The 14,228-nt window shown below is 48.4% G+C and overlaps 1 protein-coding gene across 1 annotated transcript; it reads right to left on the bottom strand.

The window, feature by feature from the left end:
• Positions 1–3,413: 3,413 nt before the first annotated feature.
• RNASEL (ribonuclease L) lies at positions 3,414–8,327 on the bottom strand. The gene is made up of 8 exons (XM_053950471.1): positions 8,303–8,327; positions 7,702–7,793; positions 5,848–7,443; positions 5,425–5,513; positions 4,869–5,059; positions 4,642–4,762; positions 4,239–4,360; positions 3,414–3,828 (listed from the first exon to the last, which is right to left on the bottom strand). Exons 3-8 carry the CDS (start codon positions 7,283–7,285, stop codon positions 3,693–3,695), a joined length of 2,097 nt encoding a protein of 698 aa, XP_053806446.1. The 5' UTR covers positions 7,286–7,443; positions 7,702–7,793; positions 8,303–8,327; the 3' UTR covers positions 3,414–3,692.
• Between the last annotated feature and the right edge of the window lie 5,901 nt (positions 8,328–14,228).

Below are 14,228 nucleotides of genomic sequence, written 5' to 3'. Positions count from 1 at the left end.
AAGACCACAACCTTTATCAGTTTGTCAGAGGCAAGCTCTCAGTTTTGTCATTTTGAGCTATTTTTATCCACTTTTTAATCCCAGATCCTAGAAGAATGCATCCTGGGAATAACACCAGGTACATTTTAAGGCAGAGGACAACACGTTTCATATTTATCAGTTGTGATTATCAACACTTTGCCTCTGGATGATCAAAAATACACAAAGCCAAGAACATTTATTTAACTGAAGGCACTGGGAGGTTGATACCATTCCTACAACATGAAATGTGACCAACTCTCAGAACTGCTGTGCTGGAAGTTGATTTTGCCCTGAAAGCTTTCACCCCCAAAGTCTTGCTGTGTTTTTGTGAGCTTTTCACCAACACTTCTGAGCCCAGCTGAGCCCAGGCTCTCCAAGGCCTCACAGATGTGCCTGAAGCTCAGCACAGCAAAACCAAAGCCTAAGAAAAGCCTTCACTCCACTGCTCCTGTGGGCTGCTTTGTGGGTTTGTTTTTCAGAACAGCAGATGAGCCACGGTGAGCTGGGAGCATCCCTGTGCACACAAGCATGTACATCCTCAGCATGCAAGAGCCAGGACAGGGAGCACCTGATCCCATCACTCTGGGCTGAGCCAGCTGTCCTGGGGAGCCCCAGCAGAGGGAAAAGGCACAGGCACAGCAAATGCAGGCAGGACAGCAGGGCAATGAAGCGTGTGGGGCCGAATCACACCCTTGGGCACTGTTCATGGGCTGCAAACCTGCCTGAGGCAAAGGCAGGCAGCACCTCCCAGGTGGGCACTGATGCTGGGGCATCCCACAGCACTAATTTTGGCAGCTGCTTCTGCCCCCAGTTCCCCAGGACACCTCCATGCTTGGGCTGTGCCCCAGACATTGCCACACCACCCAGCTACAGCACTACCCAGCAGTTTCCCATCCTGCCTGGCATCTCACTGGCCCATCCTCCTGGGAGAGGCAGCCTGGTGTTTTTCACAGAATTCACAGAATCACTGGGTTGGAAGAGACCTTCAAGATCATCGAGTCCAACCCAGCCCCAACACCTCAACTAAACCCTGGCACCCAGTGCCACATTCAGGCTTTGTTAAACACATCCAGGGATGGTGACTCCACCACCTCCCTGGGCAGCCATTCCATACTTTACCACCTTTCTGTGAAAAACTTCTTCCTCATATCCAACCTGTATTTTCCTTTGGTGCAGATCGAGTCTGTGTGCTCTTGTTCTGTCAGTGCTGCCTGGAGAAAGAGCCCAACAGCCTTGCTCCCAGCCCTGCACTCCTTCTTCCCATGGGCCAATGTGTGAAGGAAGCCACAACCCTCCCCTGGAGGGAAAATCCCTCAAGCCATAACCGCCTTGTTAGGGTGAGGAAAAGGGCTTCTCCCAGCATGCCTTGCTGTGACATGCAGATTCAATGTATCCCATTGGCCCTTCCACACCTGTGCCCTCATCCCATTGGCCCTGAGGTTCTGCTCCGTCCCTCAAAATCCATAAGAGCCACTGCTGAGTGGCTCTTTTTCCCTGGATCCTTTTGAGGAAGAGGCTCAATAAAGCTCTCATTGGAACCCCACACAAAGAGCTGGGATCACAGGGCGTGAGCGCAGATGTGCTTGTGCTACCCAGGTGTGTTTTTCAAGACGCTTTTTTGGGAAGGCCGCAGCACCGATGCTCCAGGACCAGTTTGCTCTGTAGATGCTGTGCATGGATCAGGTTTCTTCTCTGACACCAGAACAGAGCACAGGAGCCATCCCTGGAAATTCTTCCTAGCAGCCAGAGAGATAAGTCACAGCCTCGCTGGGTTTAATCACTGCTGTGTTTCGGGCACACCTTTTGAGGCTGCCTGTTGTGTAACAGCAGGAACAACAAAATCTTGTGCCAGCTTTTAGTGCATCCCCAGCCACGGTGCCCTTTTGCACCTGCCTGCTGCCACAGAAGGATTCTCCCCACAATGGGGTGGGGACAGGGCTCAGGAATGGAATCACTTTACAAATAGCTCAGGTGCTGTTCTTGAAGGATTTTATTTGGGATTGATTCTACGTAGGACCAAAATAAAGTATAGATGTCCCACAAGGGAAAATTCTGATCAAAACAGAGCCGTGACATTATTTCTTCATACTGGGACAATATGCAGTCATGCTTAAAGCATGTTAATGAAATGTTTGTATGGATCTCTTCTAAACACAGCATATTTTGTAGATGACAATGACAACAAGAAACCATAATAGAAAACTAATTTCTCACCATTAAGGAAAGTGCCTCAGCCACCATGCAGGCTCGTATGCTTATCCTGACCCTTCAGTGGAACAGCAGAGTGATGGAAGAAATTGCAAAGGTCACAGAAAGACAGAAATGTGGCATTTTACAGGAGGCTGGAGGAGCCCAGCCTGTGGCCTCACTTCTCTTCATGCAAGAGCAGAAATGTAGCCATGGCACAGGGCACCCTATAGTCCCTGCTCCCCCCTATGCTGAGACCTGAGCATGCATCTCTGGGTGTCCTCTTGCCTTCTGGGCATGAGAAAGCCACAGTGAGTAAGAAAAAAAAAACAAACCAAAACAAAACAAAACAAAAAAAAGAACAGGAAGGAAAGGTAAAAAACCCAAAGATATTGGCAAAAGAGGAGCCAGCATTCTCCAGGTTTCATTTTCTCATCGACAATTGAGTAGTCAAACCTCCATAATGTATTTAAAAGGTTTCCAGGACGCTCAGAAGGACCTTTACTCCAAGGCAGGGCCACTGATGCAGGTGGTGCTTTGACACTGCTGCAGAACCTCTCTCCATGTGCAATGTGCCATTTGGATTTTTTGCAGGCAACTGCCCGTTGAGGGCCACAGGCCACTGAACATGAACTCCAGCCCTTTTCCCTGTGAAACAAAGCTCACCACCCAGGTTCCTGATGTCAGTTTGTAGGATGCACTTGGGACTGTCAGGGCAACCTGAATTTAAAGTGGTGGCAGGTTGGGTCTGGGACACATCCTTTGCCATTCGGATTTTTTGGAGGCAACCACCCATTGAGGGCCACAGGTCCCTGAATATGAACTCCAGCCCTTTTCCCTGTGAAACAAAGCTCACCACCCAGGTTCCTGATGTCAGTTTGTAGGATACGTTTGGGAATGTCAGGGCAGGCCAAGTTCGAGGTGGTGGCAGGTTGGGTCTGGGACACATCCTTCGCCGTTTGAAATTTCAGGAGGCAACCTCTGACTGAGGGCCACAGGCCCCTCAGCATGAACGCCAGCCCTTTTCCCTGTGAAACAAAACTTGCCACCCCAGGTTCCTGATGTCAGTTTGTAGGATATGTTTGGGACTGTCAAGGCAAACCAAGTTAGAGGTGGTGGCAGGTTGGGTCTGGGACACATCTTGGGGACCTCGTTCCTAAAGGAGCATAGAGTCAGTTTTCTTCTCAAATTTATTTCAAGTTTGTTTCTCCATGGGGTTATTGAAAGAATAACAATCCCAGTTTAAAAAGCTGAGAACCATTTCCATAAGCAATGTATAATCACAGTGCAAATCAGAGCATCCAAAGGTTGTGGCTGTTACACCAAACTCTTTGGAATCTTTCCTAAATTCAGTCCTCCATACTGTCCCTGTGTGTGCTTTATCCCATCTCCTTACCCACATCTTCAGCTCTTTTGCAGGTGAATAAATAAGAAATAAAAAGAGTGATGGTGGGATCAGACACAGGACAGGAGGCAGTGACATCCTACAGAGAAGGGTCCTGGAAGTCTGTGAGGTGACTGCACGTGGGGTTCTGGCGTAAGCTGTTGTACACATAGATGGTAAGTTCTGGGAAAACCTTCAGGAAATACTCAGCATAGTCTCCTATTTTGTTGCTGATCCTGAAAGAGAACAGAAGCAAACAGGATTTTTAAAGCTTGTCTGAGGGGTCAATATTCTAGGATGCCCTTGCAGAGAAAAAGCCATTCCAGAGAGGCTTTCTGATAACATGGAAAGGAAACCGCAGAGCTGCAACTGTTCTACTCCTCAATCCTTTCTTTTTTCTTTTTTTTTTTCTTTCTTTTTTCTTTTTTTTTTTTTTTTTTTTTTTTTTTTTTTTTTTTGGTTATTCCTCCAGCACCTTCATCTGCCTTTCACTTTCATCTTGGGCAGATCTCTCAGGCACATGGTGGGGATTCTTGGGCTTGTCCTGGGCAAAAACAGACCTTGGTGATCCTTGTGGGTCCTCTCCAGCTCAGGATATTCTCTGATTCTATGCACCCATGGCAGGAGCAAGGATGGGAACACGTACCCTTCATCTTTGTGTTCATCCATGTTTCTCATGAGCCTCAGGAGTTGAGTGACATTATTTCTGTATCTGGTAGGTTTTGCATTCTTAGGATTTTCCATGACGCGTAAAACATCTTTGTCAATCTGAAAGAAAGCACACAGATTATTCCCTGCCTTTCACACCCCACAAAAAACAATAGATTTTGAAGGTTTGCCAGCCAATTTGAGAATGATCAACCCCAGTTAGCAGAGCTTCCTTTAGCAACAACATCTTCTGACTACGCGCCTTCGATTGAATTGTTTTTTCCAGTTGTCTGTATTTTATGTGGGGCTGCTTTTTCCAGTTCCATTTTTAAACACTTGGAAAATCTTATGCTTGAATCTCTAGCTCAAACCTGATACCAATCCAAATTGAAGAGGATTACCATTTTAGTCCACTGTGGATAAGGAAAAGCTTTCTTAGTGACATTAGGATCTTGAAAAATACTTTTTCGGTTTGGGTCGTCTTTGATTTTATTCCATATAGTCTTCAGGAAGTTGAACCTGCTGTGGGATGAGAAGCTTCATTAGCTGCAATGGGACCTGACTGTTCCCAGCACTACAGGCAATTCCCACACCAAAATTCCACCTCCTTTGTACTCCCAGGCCTTACCTCTGATTGCTCCAGAAATAGGGATGTTTGCTCAATCCTTCCAAGCCTCGTTCATCAGGAGAGGACAGGCTTTGTACAAGGTCCAGAGCCTCCGTGTAATCTGGGGAATTGGGAGCCAAATCCCTAATTCCAACTTGCTGGAGGGGTTTCCTACCCCTTGTTAAAACGTAGAGCACGAGCCTGCCCAGGGCCTGCAAAGAGACATCACTGCTCCCGTGCCACAGGCACCCAGCCTCCAACCCAATGGAAGAGGACTCGTATCCCCAAACCCTGCAGGGGCCCAGAAGTGTAAAACACACACCTGTTGGAACCCTGGTTACTGAGAATGTCAGACTTTTTGTGCTGACAGGCACCCCAAAAGAACACTGCATTCCACCTGAGGCCACGGAGAAGGCTTCCAAAATCAACATCGCACTTATGCAACATCTGTCACTACACTGATTTTCCCACAAATCAAAGCATTTTCTAGTTGGGGATGCAAAAAGCCTTTCCCTAGGACCCACAGCTACAGAGCACCCAACATTTTAAACCATAGGTTGGTTCCCAGAGAACTTACCTCTAAATCTGACTTCACAAGTTCTTCTTGGCCTTCAATTGACCTTCTTTTATTACCAAAGTCCGCCAAGTAAATTTTGCCACCTAAATCTGGGGAAATAAGAGAAATTGTTAGCAAATAAAAGGTGGCAAACCTTCATACAGTCCATCACTGACTTCTGGATGGCCTCTTCTTTAAAAAGGTTCTCTGAAGGCAGCTGTGATGGGTTCATCTGCCTGCAGAGCCCTGGAGAGGCAGGCAGAGCTAATGACATGTGTAAGCTTGTTTCTCTCTGTGAACCTACCTGTACTTATTTAAAGAAGAGATCTAAAGCCACCCCATTCAGCACAAAGACATCTCTACTTTTACAGACAAGTGTGAGACACCTCCTTCTCTAAACTTCAGGGAAAGCGAAATGAAAGCATAAAGAAAGCAAAACATAACCTATTACGAAGTTCCCAGGCTGCAGATCCTGGTGAGCAAATCCGAGGGAGTGCAGCTCTCTCAGTGCCTGGAAGATGATCTTCAGAGCAGCTTTGTAATCCTTCTGGCCTTCAGGGTCCTGCAGGTGCTCCTGGAGGTTTTTTTCCCAGAGCAGGAAGCACAAGTACATGCAGCCTTTTTCCTTCTCAGACTGGAAGAGCTTCAGTAGATGTTCACTGTGAGAACATTTTCCAAGGAACTCTTTCTCTTTGTCACCCTCTGCACTGCGGGTTATTTGCACTGCTACCTCTGTCCCTCCGTGGAGCCCGAGGTAGATGCCATCCTGAATTTTCTGCTGGATGTATGGAAATGTCTTCAGTTTGCCAATCATGGGGCGATACATTTGATCAAGTTTTTTCAGCTGGGCCCTCCAGCGTTTGCTCTTTGGCTCCCATGCTCTGGGGGGATCTGGAACAAGCCTGACCTTGTACTCACGAAGAAGGTTTTCCATGCTGGAAGAACGATTTCTCCTTGCAACTGCAATCAGGTTCCCACGATTAGTCCTCGCTCCCTTTTCACACAACAACTTTGCTATTCTGCAATCATCTTTCTCCACAGCCACCATCAGGGCTGTGTTGCCCTCCTCATCTGCGTCATCAATATCTATCTCATCCTTCTCCAACAAAGCTGTCACCAGCTCTGGGCTCTCCATTTCAACAGCCAGGATGAGGGCAGTTTTCCCACATTCATCTTTGCTCTTCACATCCACACCGTGCTCCAGCAGGAAATGAACTATGGACACAGCTGACTCATACTTTTTTTTGTCTGAACCCTTCTTTAGGGCGTGGATCAAGGCATTCCTGTCTCTGTTGTCACGGATGTTCACATCAGCCCTCATCTCCTCGACCAGGATTTTCACCGCCGAGAAGTGGCGCTCCTTGCAAGCGTCCATTAGTGCTGTGGCACCTCCTTTGTGCAGCTTGGCTTTCTCCTCGCTGGTCTCCCTCCTCAAATTCACCTTTGCCCCTCTGCTGTACAGGAATCTCAAGGCTTCCTCCTTCCCGTACCATGCAGCCTCCATGAAAGCTGTGAAGCCATTGATGTCCTGCTCGTGGATGTCTGACCCACGCTCCAGGAGGAGCTTCAGGACCTCCACGTTCCCTGCTATCCCTGCCTCAGTAAATGCAGTGCCACCATTGTCCTTCCTGGCGTGCAGAGAAGCTCCCCTGTCCAGCAGAAGCTGGACCAGCTCCTCCTCGTCGACTCTCACTGCAGTCTGCAGGGGTGTCCAGCCACTGTCTACCTTGGAATTCACATCTGCCCCTTGCTCCAGCAGCTCCAGCACAGCTTCTTTATCCTTGTTGTACACAGCAGCATTTAACTCCAAGTTAAGGACTTCTGCTGCCTTCATTCTGGGAGGGGTAGAGCCCTTCTTCTGGTTGCGAGCTGGGAGCTCCATGGTGGTCAGAGGGAGGGCTCTGGGTTCACCACCAGAACCCAGGGGTCCACAGAAGGATGGGAGAGGTGCAGTGCTCAGCGCCTTCGGAGGGGAGGATGTGCCAGGCGTGGCCCATGAAACACATTAGGGGGCAATTTTAAGGGCCCTGTGGTCTTCACCTGATTAATGAACAGAAAATACCGTTTCATTAGCCTGTGAAACCTCACCATTTACACTCCTTATGTCCTGTGTGAGGGGCAGCTGAGGACAGCAGTGCCAGGGCCAGCCAGGGGAGCCAAGGGCTGGAGAGAAGCACAGCTTTAGCACTCATGGACTCCTTGTTTCCTTGCCTGGCCTCAGCCCGTCCCATCCATGGCGCAGGGAGGTGTCCCTGCTGCTTTTGCTGTAAATGTCATCTCAGACTCATCACAGGTTACCTGATAAGCCATCAGTGTCAGGTGGAGATGGGCATTCCCCTTCAGTTTTGGATGGCAGCCACACACAGTCCTGCCTGCCCTGGATCCAACACCTGGAGTGAGACAAAGCCAACCTTAATCCCTCCTTCTTCTACAGGCCACGAGGAGACCCTACCTGACAGGAAGCTTCTCCTAAGCTTTTCAGCACATTAGGAGATTGATCAGGTAGGACTTAATTTGCCTTCATCTATCTGGCATCTAGAAAAAGTGGGGCTCCAATACCCATTTTCTGATCAGCACTTTCAGGAGTTACTGCCTGACAAGCTGAACTGGAAATAAATTACCTAAGTAAATCAGGAAAGGGATAGAGAAGTCTTAAGGTATAAAAGCAAAGTATAAACTTATATGAATTTACCCTCAGGCAAGCCAAAGATTGGATGGTTTATTTCTCTGCTCAGCAGGAAATAAACACAATATTTCATTGATTTTGATGCATTTCATTTCCTTGTATTAATTTCTATACCTTTGCCACAAAGAAAAAAAAAAAAAAAAAAAAAGTTACTTTCCTGGCCAGAAAAGCAGCACAGCATCCCCTGGGCACGGTGGGGCTCAAGTTCCTCACCTCTGTCAGGACAGCAGAACCCTGGGGAGGAGGAAGAGAGAGGCTGAGCACCTTCCTCCTCCTCCAAGCAGCAGAGTCACAAGATCTGCACTCCAGGAAATGTTTAAATATTTCTATCCCCGCCCCACTGACTTTTGACCATGCCTGCGTGTCCCCATGTGCCACCCAGCCCTGCCTGCTGCCACCCACAATGACACGGCCACCAAGGTGTCCCCAGATATGTGCTGGCCCCTGCCAGCAGGGAAGGTTTTATCCACTGGCAGGAGGATGCTGGGGCTCTGGGGGAGTGTTGGGCAGCCTTTTTTTCAGCATGTACCAGAGAAATCATGAGCAAAGTGCTCTCCCCATGCACCCAGACCCTGTTCAGAAGCATCTACTCAGCAGTGCTTCAGGAGCTGAAGCGTGGAGGCATTGAATGCATCAGGCCTGTGGACTGGGGGACATCTGGGGGTTCATTTTAAGCTTTTCCTCACCTTTTTGGTAAATCCATCCATGTGAGGGGAGTAAATGCCACTAAATTTCACCTGGGGAATCGCTGAGCTGCAGATCTGTGGGTTCCTCCCTGGCATCACCCTGGCACCCTGCTCCTTGTAAGCAGCTCTGTGTAAACACTCAGCCTGCTCCTCCAGGCCCTCCTTATCTGCCTGGAAAGCCTGTGCAAGAAACACACAGGAGGAGCCCAGGCTGTGATGTCCCACCCAGTTTCCTTCACTGCCCTGTGACGTGAGATGAGCTCAGCAGAGCCTGTGCAACTCCCCCAGCCACCTCCACTGCGCTGTGCCAGCGGCAGGATGCAGCTCACGTCTGAAACGGGGCTGGAATTGTATCAATCAAATAATTCCTGACCTTCCATGGTGCCTGGGCACATGCACAAACTGGGAATCTGCATATGCACACAGAGATGTGGCCTGATGCAGGCATAGGGCACAGAAAAGCCCTTAAAGGGCGGGGTGGATGCAGCCCTCTGTGTGTTTTCCGTGGATATCCCAATTCTTGGCTCACATCTCCACGCCAGCTCTCACTAAACTCTGCCTCTGCAGGAGTCACATCCCTGTACCTCATCATGCTGTTAGGCATCCTGCTTCCCACAGCATCCACAGGCTCTGGGAACATTCCATGGTCTCTGCATGGAATTCTGCAGGGTCTGTGCTGCCACAGGAGATCTTGATACAGCCCAAAGGGACAGAGACTGTGAAAACTCAGGGGCAATCTCCAGTCTGTCCCATGGCTGTCTGGATTTCATTTTAATTCACAGGAAGAATCTCTCCCAGTTTGATCAGGGCTGTGGCTGCAGCTGCTGCTGTTCGAGTACCCATTTGCAGGCTGCAAAACAAACAACTAGAGCAAGGGCACATCTTGGCTTCAAAGCCAGTAAAGACATCCAAAAAGAGCCAAAAGACATTTAAAAAAAGCCAATGTAACAACATCACATCGCCCACCCACCCAAGTACAAGAGCCTTCATCAGCTTGCTGCTTTAATTAAAGTCATTTATCATCTTATGGTGGGAAGATGAAAATCCCTAGGATGGTAGGAATCCCAACCCAGTGGTGGGAATGAGGTGTTTGCAACCAGCAGGGCTGTCCTGTCCTGTTTGCAACCAACAGGAGTGTCCTGGGCCTGCAGCCCAGTGAAGAAGGGTTTGCTGCTCGTGCTTTCCTGATCCAAACTGTTTTTCACAGAGCCATAAGTTTGAACTCTGAGTCCCTGCAACAGGCAGTTTCCAGGGAATGAAAAGGTCTCAAAGTTTTTCCAAAGCGTGGGAGTAACAGAGCTCCTCTCCACCATCATTCTGCAGTCTCTGGGTTATGGAGTTCCTGCTGTATTTGTGCATCTGCAGAGTCATTATTTGCCCCCACGCACCCAGGGACTCAGGGGATGAGCTGCTGAGACACAGACAGCAGGGAAATCAAGGGCACAGCTAAGCAAATCTCCCTTTTCTTCCAATCTGATGGACTTACACCCATTTTTGCATCCCTTCCCTTGAGATGACATCTCCCGAGAATCCTTGTCCTCCCAGCAGCCACAAATAAACATGGAGCATAATGTGGCAGCAAAAACTGCCTGCCAAGGGCAAAATAATTTTTTAAAGGAGCTATGAATAGTAGGATGAGGTTTTTTTCTTCATGTTCCCTTCACGTGCTTTCTTATTATATTTCCAAGCGGGAATATCCCAGGCTTTATGTGCTTGGCCATGCTGATGTGACTTTCAGTGCTGGAACACAACCCTGGAAAATAGTCCACAGAAGGATGGCAGGTGATGCTACCCATGGAGGAGCAGCAACCACTTCTCACAGAACCATTTAGGTCTGAAAAGACCTCCAAGGTCATTGAGTCCAACCATCATCCATCACTACCAAGTGCAGCACTGAACCACATCCCCCATATCTATGCCTTTTCTGGAGTATTTTTACACTTTTTAAACTTCATTTCCTAGTTTTTTAGACTGCTGCTTAATCCTCATCACCACCAAAAAAGAAATTTTTGCCAGCAGGGAAGGAGAGGTGAGGGCAACAATGAGGGAGGCAGGGACCTCACCGTGCAGGGCAGCACATCCCAGTCCCTGGACAAAGAGAGCAGGGCAGATCTATTTAAAACAGCCCAGAGCAGCCAAAACAGGTCAGAAAATGAGTTGGGCTGAGCCCCTGAGCTTATATGCCTTTCCCAAGGAGAGCAGGTGGGTCTCCAGCAGGATTTCTCCCAGCTGTTTCTCATCCCCATCTTTCCCCCATGGCTGTGTCATGTCCCAGCTCCCCTCCAGCACAGGCAGCCCAGCCCTGGGGAAGCAGGAGGCCTGTTGGATTAAGCCCTTTTCTGACCCAGAGATGGGGAAACTGAGAGATGTTTTATAAATTTTTATTCTATTTTCAGTCTCATGTGAAGGGTGAGACCATACAGATGTTATAATGCATGCCGTCACAATCAGAAGACAATTATTTCCTAATTAAAATACATTATAAGTGTTTCTTGGCCTATCAGCTTTTGCCACACCATGCTGTAAATGCCTTAAAGCCAATAATCTAAAATTACCCCTCGTGGGTCCTACTACAATGCATCTTTCATGGTTCTATTTCTCTAAAGTACCTAATCTTATTTGCAAAACCATCCTTTGAAACTTGTTTCTAGCTCCATTTCTCTCTCAGCAATGTCTGTCCTATCCCATGGCATTTCTAAGTCAGCATTTCTCATCTCAAGGTTTGCATACAGATGCACACTGTGTGAGCCTTCTGCCAGATTTTGAGAATTCTCTACAAATCCATTCCCCACACTGGCTGCAGACGCCAGCACTGCCCTCGGTGCCCCAGCAGCAGCAGAAAGCTTGAAAATCACCTCTCATTCTTTCTCTGCTCCGGAGGCAGCCCAGGGGTGCAAATCCTCGTGCGCAGCTGGAGTGGATTGGCAACCTTGGCATTCAGCTGCCTGTTCAGGGGAGGGCGAGCCGAGAGGGGGCACATCAGCTGGGAATTCTGGCACCTCGTTCAGGCAAAGGCCTTGAAGTGGGAGCTGCAGAGCGGTGCCATCCAGCTGCTCCCTCCCTGCTGGCCAGCCCGGGGGCTGGCAGAGCGCTGCAGGACGTGGGGTGAGGCGTTCGGCGCGTTTGAAATGGCTCAGTGCATCCTCTCTGCTGCTGAGCTTCCTCCAAAAACATATCCAGATGACATTTTATAGCCTTCCTTCATGGCCTTTCTTGAAAAAGAGAAGTAAATCAGGGATGTACACACATGCAGCTGAGCTCCCTCCAAAAACATATCCAGATAACATTTTACAGCATTCCTTCATGGCCTTTCTTTAAAAAGAGAAGTAAATCATGGATGTACACACATGTAGCCTGTTGTCACATGCATGTATCCATGGAAAAATTAAAAGCTCAGAATTCCTGCACTTAAATATCTGCACATCCACCTGCCTAAATCTTCGTGTGAGTGCACCCCTGCATCCATGTCCATGTCCTAAGACCACCCCAAAGCTGCCTGGTCCCACTGGAGCGGGGATCTTCTGGCTGCAGGAGCCCCTGAGCTGCTGCTGGGAATGCTCCAGCTCCCAGGGCAAGGGGAAACAGCCTTTTTTCCCACCAAATAAATCCACCCCTCCCCATCCTGGCTCATGGAAACCTGGCCCAGGAGCAAGTTCGTGTTCACAGCCTGGGGGGCAGGGCAGTGCCAGCCCCCACGGTGGCTCCCCGGAGCTCAAATCCCCTTAGCTGCTTCCAAATTTGCATCCTCCTCCCTGGGAAACTTCAGCCTGGGTTTATTGGGAGCGACCACAGCTGGATGAGGGAAGTTTTGGCTCCTCTGTCTCAAATGTGGGTTTTTGGGTTGGGTTTTTTTTATCTCCCCCCCCTCCCCCCCCCCCGAGGCTTTAAGGTTTTGTTGTATGACCGCTGGGTTTTGGCAGCGGGCACAGCTGGATGCAAGGCTGGCTTTTAGTGACTGGGTTTTCTCTTTGGGAAGCATCTCAGAGGAAACTGGGCTGCAAATGGGATTGTCCAGGATCAGCTGTGGGGTCTGAGAGCTGCCACCGAGGCTGAGGCTCAGTTTGGGCCACACATGATGCAGCAAGAAGGGACACAGCCTCACATTTCCTTCTAAAGAAAGCTCAAAAAGGTTTAAATGCTATATTTTTACTCCTTCTTTATTTTATTGTTGTTGTTGGCCTGTTTAATTTTTTTTTAATGGGGAATCAGTTCTAAATTAACTTCAAGGTGTGCAAGACAAAGTATTCATATTTTTCATTCAGAAGGTGCAGTTAAAAAAAAAAAAAAAGGCAACAACAACATTATTTTTGATTCTGGCTGCTTCTTGTCTGCTTTACTGCTCTCTTTCCTGACAAGTAATTTAAATATTTCCTGGATACTTTCCAGCTCATTTCTTCCCTCTGACACGGACAAAGGCCAGATAGAGCTGCAAACTGCTACGATCCCAAATCAGTGGGCTTGTAAGACAGGGCCATGCTTAATTTAAAAGGAGATGAAAGGTGAGGGGAAGCCCAAGCTGCTTTCCCCTGGATCAGTGGGGATGGAGCAGAGTCCATGTATTTTACAGTGCCTGCTGATCCTTGGACCCTGCATGGCTGTGTCACAGGGCTCAGGAGCTTCTGCTGCAGCTCCAGCTGCTTGTAAAATGCATTTGAGTGGCAGGGGGTGGCTTGTGCTCGTAGTGACACCTTGGAATATGCACATTCCAAGTTATTCCCTGTGATTCCAGCTCCTCCTCCTCAGTCCCCTCACACTCTGCTGACGCAGGCCAGTTAATTTTGGCTTCCAGAATATGCAATAAATAGAAAGAAGGCAATGAAATAAAGCCATATTTCAGTTGGGTTTTTATTCCAAGCACCCCTTGGAGCTGCACTGGGCTGCTCCTCTCCAGCCCTGGGTGCTTCCATGGAAAGCTCTTTCCATGCAAACTTCCCCTTCCCTCCCAGAGCATTGAGGGAGCTGCTCAGACCTCACTGCACTCTGCACAGGAATAGGATTTTTTTTTAACCCCTCTGATACCAGAGAGTTTCCCCCTTGTCAATGAATTCAATCATCAGGTGTGTTACTGACAAAAATGAAGTATTGTTTATGTCAGTGACCCAAAAGCAGGGTTTTTCCCCTGCATCCTCTCAATTTTATGACATTCGTGTTTTTAATAATACTGAGCAGATATTGGGAACTGCAGTCCTGTAAAGGGCTCAGAAATTATGAGCAATACAAGCAGTACTGGCAGTTCATACATTCAAAACTTCACTTCTGCTTTCATGCTTTCTATGAACCATTCTGTTTTCTCTGATAACCCAAATACCACAGAGCTTTATGCCTCAAAAGTCTTCCCCCTTCCTCTTCTGCTCTTGACGCTGTCACTTTTAAAGCGACTGGAAATGTCCCCTGAGTCACCCAACACAAGCAGCTTCGCAAAGCGTCCAGAATTAGAACGCAAAATTTAACTT

This window comes from Vidua chalybeata, chromosome 9, assembly GCF_026979565.1.
Source record: "Vidua chalybeata isolate OUT-0048 chromosome 9, bVidCha1 merged haplotype, whole genome shotgun sequence".
In the NCBI taxonomy this organism is placed as follows: Eukaryota; Metazoa; Chordata; class Aves; order Passeriformes; family Viduidae; genus Vidua; species Vidua chalybeata.
Note: the sequence above shows the minus strand (reverse complement) of the source record. Positions and strands in the feature narration are given on the sequence as shown.

Excerpts from the sequence above, each read along its gene's own strand:
- RNASEL (XM_053950471.1), bottom strand. The coding sequence starts at position 7,285 with ATGGAGCTCCCAGCTCGCAACCAGAAGAAGGGCTCTACCCCTCCCAGA. Across the intron at positions 5,060-5,424 it reads TTGTGAAGTCAGATTTAGAG|GCCCTGGGCAGGCTCGTGCT; the intron begins GTAAGTTCTCTG and ends GTCTCTTTGCAG. Across the intron at positions 4,361-4,641 it reads ATCCACAGTGGACTAAAATG|ATTGACAAAGATGTTTTACG; the intron begins GTAATCCTCTTC and ends GCTTTCTTTCAG.